Genomic DNA, 6,318 nt, shown 5'->3' with positions numbered 1-6,318 from the left:
TGGCTACTGCTAAATTTTGTAATAGGTAAATATTTAGTTATTTGGAAATAATATTTTAGACATTATTTAATAAATAAATTAAGAATTATTCAATAAATATTACAGTGCACTATAAAATTTATAGTGCTATAATTATGAAAATCTTGATATTTAATTACTATGAATAATTTGAAGGATGAAATTTTCTTATAGTCAATCTATTTTATCATTTTCAAATAATTAATACGAAAACGTACTGAGTCTATCTATTCTTCGTGATAGTTGTTGCATGAAATGTTTTTCATTCAGCATCGCAATGTCCCGTAACGTCAATGAGAGCAAAAAAGGCTGACAGTGACACAGAAAGTAACAACAACGGGGGTACGAAAGGGTCGATCGACAGGGAACAGAAACGCGTGTCTGAATTCCCACGTGACGACGTTGCAGAATCTTCGCACGGGGGGTCGAATGCAACCCCTATGTGGTTCTAGTGTCACATTTTCTACTCGTACAGATGCAAAACATATATTTGCACACATAGCAACCGTAAATGGATGGAAGAAGATTTCAGAAATTTTCAGCAAATAACCGTCCACAGAAATGATATACCCTCCTCTTTGTATATAGACTCTAATCTGTACACTGATATGTTTTTTCTGCAATTAGGATGAATTTTTGAGCTGCAACTTGTTTTTCTATAAATACAACATAGATATGATTAAAATCAAAAAATTTAATTTTATAGACCGATAGGTAATTATGAACCAAAAGAAATAATCTAAATATACTAAAAGAATTTTCCTAATTATAATTCAATTTAATCCTTCATTCATTGTTTGAAATTATAATTAATTAAACCCCTATAAACCCTATATTATACCCCTATAAACAATTCCTTCTAAATCATGCGAATATAAGTGGCAGCACAATTTACACATATAATAATATCTCCATAATTTACAAGAAAGAACTATTTTCAGATCCGCCGGATCCAAAGATGAGGCAAATAATGAGAAGAGATGATTGACCGAAATCAAGGCAAAATAATCGTAATAATCTTGGAAGCGTTTAAAAGAGGATTAACCGTGTCTACGAAAATACTAATCCATTTGTTATACAGCAAGCAGTAAAATCTATCCCAGCAGTTTCAGGGCGATGTTATTTTAGGTGATATCTGAGAGTAGCTGAGAGCACGAGGGAAGGACTCGTCACAGGTTGGGCCTGGCCTTAGTAAGGGGGTGGTGAGGACCCTCGAAGGTAATCTTGGCTCGTTCGCGGAGGGTTGCATTTTGATCCCTCGAGCTTCTGCCGTGGCACGATCTCCGCGTACCTTGCCTCTGCTCACGCATTTACTATAATTAGAACTCTCTAATTAACGAGCAAACGTCGCACGAGCCTTTCGTAATCTCGGGCTTGACCTTCCAGCGTCGTTTAGGAACCCGTCTTCCTATTTTTTTTCACCCTCTTTTCTTCCGTTCTCCACCGTTTCACTTTTTAATCCGCTTTCCTTTCGCTTGACGAAAAAAGAGCAAAAAAAAAATGGTAAGCAATATTGCCACCAGTTTTTGTGTTTAGGTCTTCACGAAAATAGAACGAGGGTGAGGGACGAAAGGTGGCAGATGTGAATCGAAAGACTTTGTCGACTTTATGGAGAATTTTGAAAATTGTATATCAACTTAAGCACATTTCCAAAAAAATAAAAGATCTATAACGATTGAAAAAATTAATTATGATAAATAAATGTCCTAAAAGTAATTATAGATTTAAAAATAAAAATGAAAATTCAATCTCGAGTTAATAAGAAGTCGTGTTACGTTTTAAAAGAAAGAATAGAATGAAAACAGGTCCTCGAAAGTGTGCAGTGTATTTATTTAAATAATAAAAGAAAATGAAGGCGTTGTACGTTCTCACAGAGTCTCCGATCGTGATTTCGTTTCCCCCTTATTCTAATAGAAGAGACAATCGCAGTTGAAAGCCCATTGGGTGGTGGGACGTTGGTGTCGAGTTGTTTTGAAATAACTTTAAAACGTTAGACAAACACTTGGGTGGCGTGGCAACATATTGAAGAGAAATTAAAAAATAAGCTTCATAAGCTACCACTCGTATAGATCTGACCTCCTAGAAAGAGGGTGGCTTTCTCTCTGTATTATAGGGGCTGAGAAAGCAGATCGACTGGAATAGAGGGTAAATTTCCGACTGCGAACCTTCTACTATTTGATGAAGCACGTACCCTCTTAAGCTCTTTCGTATTTATTCTTGCAAACAGAAGACTTTGGACACAATTCAATTTTTACACTTTGATATTTTACAAAAGTAAACTTGCAGAAAATCTGATTATTGCAATTATAATTTAGGAAGTATTCCAGAAATTAATTTAATTAGTAATTGTTATTTTCTAGGGGTTTATGAGAATTCACAAATTTCGGGTACCCGATACTCGGATTGACTGTGTATTGTCAAAATCAGGTGGGATAGGGTCGAGTAGAATCTGGTAAGGTCGGGTAGAATCGAGTAGAACCGGGTAAGGTCGGGTAATCGGACTGGATTATCAATTACCCCATAATTTATTAATTCATCTTTGTACTTATTGATACATAGTGACAGAAAATCAAATATTTATACAAGTTATAAATGAAAAATACCAAAAGATAGATGTGAATTCATATTGGCAGAATTCTGATTAATAACTTTCCATACGTATCGTTTGGGGACTGGTAAACGTCAAAGAAAATTACTCGCATCATTCGTTCTAATACAGCCTATTTCTAGCTGTCCTTTATAACGTCGTTTGCGGCTTTGTCTTGACAGTACGTAGGTGAATAAAGTCGAGGGAGCAAAAATGGGACCGGAAGGAACGATAAAGCTCGACGGGTGGTGGCAGTGTGCATGGTGCTGATAAATATAACGTAACAAGTTCACTGGAATAACAACTTCATCCCGGAGGGATCAATGAGACTTTGCTGCGACTTTTACGCGGAATTTCCTTTTCGAGTAAACGTATGCGCTCAGGAATCAAGAAGATAGCAAATCGATCATCGCTTCTATTACCATTCGATCGTCAAACTTGTTCGATCATTAAACATTTCATTAAATTTCTTTTTTTTATCTTCCTTTTAATGAACGTGTTTTCGACGCATTGCAACGATGTAGAAATCTTCCATTTCGTTAACGGAGCTCCAAAGAAGGCGACCGTAAAAAGTAAATTAAATAAGAATTAAATACAAATAAAATCGTTCAGCCAAGTAATTGGCTGGTTACCTCGCTCGTTACCCGCGACGGTCTCAGAATCGTTCCACCCTTATTCCACTTTCTGTACACCCTAACCGAGGAAGAAAAGGATCCACATCGATAGACATTCGACGTGTCGTAATCCATGAGGGAATTATTTCATTCGTCCACCACGACTGATGTTTACTTAACGATGTAAGTGCTTACTTAATAAGGGAGCGAGAATATTCATGTAACCGGTATGTAGAATTGTTTGAAAATGTGTCATTTTTATATAGGCTTTAAGCTTAAGTTTGTTCTATCAATATGATTGACCTAATTTTGAAGTAACCTCACATGTAATTAATCACCAACAACATACATTTAATATTATTGAATAAATAATAGGAAAATAAAAAAAAATGTTTCCGAAAAAATAGAAAAAAATTAAAATTGGGGCTCTTTCCATGGTCCGCCATCTAAGGGTTAAATAGGTATAGGTATTACTAGTATGCACTGTAAGTTACCTATGATTGTTTTAAGTGTACTAATTTCCAGTGACAAAAATGATTAATTAGTGAACTATGTTCTATAAAATCTGTAACATAAAAAATCGTAAATAAAGAATATATTTTTACAAAAGGGTAATAATTCTTATCTATATCCTTCAACTCCTTCAGTACCTACAAGATAGTGTCATATTCATATTATAAAACCATCCAGAAATTACATCAAATAATTAAATAATCCTATTCTTAATAATTATCATTATAACTTACCATATTACATCCGCCAATGTCCATCATCCAACCAACATATTAAATTTCCATCATGTCAGAGCCTGATAGGACAAAGAATGTAGAATAGTTTCTGAAATCGGCAACGAAACAATAATCTAGCTGGCAGCTCCCCTTCAATTCACCTTCCAATGTCGTTAAAAAGATAAGGGGGGATGCTGGGAAGGAAAAAGGGTGAGCGAGCACGAGCCGAGGAGGAGTTTTCGTGACGAGGCGGTCGCCGCGGCAATCATGGCCGGATTAGGCGTATGTATAAGGATCGAGCTGGCTGCTGGAAGAGGGTGCCAGAGGGGTTGAGCAGGTCAAACGGGGGCAAGATAGACGTCTGCACAGGGTGAAACATAAATGATATTCCATGAGGAGCATATGCGTACGGAGATGGCTCCACCTCCGCGACGTTGTGCGGCGAGGGTGGCCGCCACCCCCCTTGGCAGCAGGGTGCTGGTTTATTACAAACAAGGATTACTCGGGTAATGGGACATTCTGTCCCTTCGGCTGTTCAACACTGAGAACGTCCTATGCACTGACTCACGCTTTTGCTCGCCTCCTCATCGAAGGGATGATACCGAAACTACGAGTCGGGAGATTCCTGGCCAAGATTTCCAACACTGTATTATGGTGTCGCCGATATCTATCGAGGAAATTTGTCAACACTCTTGTACAGATGCGATCTGATAGGTTCGAAGGGTGTTGCGCGAGGGTTGTTTTGATGTTTCAAACGATTCCTATGATTGCATAACTCTTTGACATGAATTATTTAAATTGTTGCAAATAATGATTACGTCTATCTCCTGAATTCCTTAAAAAGAAATACAGTTACTATTTATTTAATTATACAATTAATTTGTTAAGAAGGATTTTTGTCGGTTTCAGGCGGAATCCCGAAAGTTTGTCCAGCACATTTTATTCGTGTATCCGAAACTTAATTACATTCGATTATACGCGATAATATTCTCCATTATGTTTTATGATTTTCATTGTTTCCTAATAGCACACACGTGAAGCGATTGAAACATAAATGCGGTTTGATAAAATTCAATTGGAATATAGAATGTGTCTGGCTAAACGCTACATTTATTAAACGTATAGATTTATCGACGAAATTGAAAAGCGTATTCATAAACATACAAAAGCGATTGACAACGGCGATGATAATTATAAAATCGTCGATTTAATTTTCCTCAAATACGATTGTTAGCAGAGATTCGTCGGTACGGTTTTCATCTCAAACACCGTATAAATCCGTGTTTAAATACTCTTTAAATACCGTAAAAAGTTCCGTCAATTTTGCGACTGTATCCGGGATTAGATTGAACTGCGTGAGGACCGGTGATATTTAATTTCACGCTGCTCGGGTGAACTCTTCTCTCTGGCAACCGGCCATGATAACATTCTGCTTTCTTCAGGAACAGAGATATCGGATCCTCTTCTTCCAAAATTATCGGAGACTTTATCTACGTTAATTAGAGAAGTGTAATTATTTTAGATTTCACGTTGCAATTTAACTATGTGATTATTCATTAAAATAATGAAATACTAGTAATTACATATACATATAAATAAGTAATTTTGTATAATGTGATAAAATAGCTTGTAAACAAAAATAAATAAAAAAAATAAAGATTGTATTGTATTGTTTTGTAACTTAAATTATTTTCCTAGATCTCTAAGTAGAATAATGATTTACAAATAAATAAATATTAGGTACCTGAATGTTTCTATAAAATGTACGATCATTAAATTTCTAATACTCTTGATAATGATTACCTCAATTTTATTTTTCAAAACACGCCAGGTCCTCTTTCCTAATGATTCTGCTTGCATGGGGACGTACATTTTAGGTACCAATGTATCTTCATTGTGAATGTACACCGTTGTAAGTGCAAAATCCAGTGAGTCATTTGGTACCTGAAAAAATGTATGACTCCAAAATCTTTAATATTTTAAATAAGCTTAGAATTAGACAGTTTTCAAATGAATAAAGTGTTGAATGAAATATTTTTGTATTATATTTTTATTCTGAAATTTTCTTAAATAAAATTTGTTAAGTTGTAATGAAAGATTGAAAGGATAGAAGAAAAGTTTAGAGAGGATGATAGATGAAGGTTAACTCACGACGCGTTACCTGTGATCTCATAAGTCTATTATCTTTCCGTATACTATTTAGCGTATGATGTGCAAAGAGACGTTCATGGGGTTTTAACTTGGTACTCCAGTTTCTATCCTTCGGTGAAACTTTATTACCTAGTACGGGTCGTCGTTTCCAATCTCCTTCTCGAGTAACTTCCGGTAGCGGGTAAGGATTTCGAATATACGTGTAAGTTACTTCTGCCAT

At 35.8% G+C, this 6,318-nt stretch overlaps 1 protein-coding gene across 1 annotated transcript; it reads right to left on the bottom strand.

The window, feature by feature from the left end:
* Positions 1-5,242: 5,242 nt before the first annotated feature.
* Positions 5,243-6,318, bottom strand: LOC114871521 (uncharacterized protein C1orf194 homolog). The gene is made up of 3 exons (XM_029177516.1): positions 6,109-6,318; positions 5,751-5,891; positions 5,243-5,437 (listed from the first exon to the last, which is right to left on the bottom strand). Exons 1-3 carry the CDS (start codon positions 6,316-6,318, stop codon positions 5,243-5,245), a joined length of 546 nt encoding a protein of 181 aa, XP_029033349.1.

The sequence above is a fragment of the Osmia bicornis genome, chromosome 3 (genome assembly GCF_907164935.1).
Source record: "Osmia bicornis bicornis chromosome 3, iOsmBic2.1, whole genome shotgun sequence".
Classification (NCBI taxonomy): Eukaryota; Metazoa; Arthropoda; class Insecta; order Hymenoptera; family Megachilidae; genus Osmia; species Osmia bicornis.
Note: the sequence above shows the minus strand (reverse complement) of the source record. Positions and strands in the feature narration are given on the sequence as shown.

Bases quoted from the DNA above. Each gene is read 5' to 3' on its own strand.
- LOC114871521 (XM_029177516.1), bottom strand. From the start codon at position 6,318: ATGGCAGAAGTAACTTACACGTATATTCGAAATCCTTACCCGCTACCG. The intron at 5,892-6,108 runs GTAACGCGTCGT...ACATTTTTTCAG, and splicing joins ATAGACTTATGAGATCACAG to GTACCAAATGACTCACTGGA. The intron at 5,438-5,750 runs GTAATCATTATC...TAATTAACGTAG, and splicing joins TTTTGAAAAATAAAATTGAG to ATAAAGTCTCCGATAATTTT.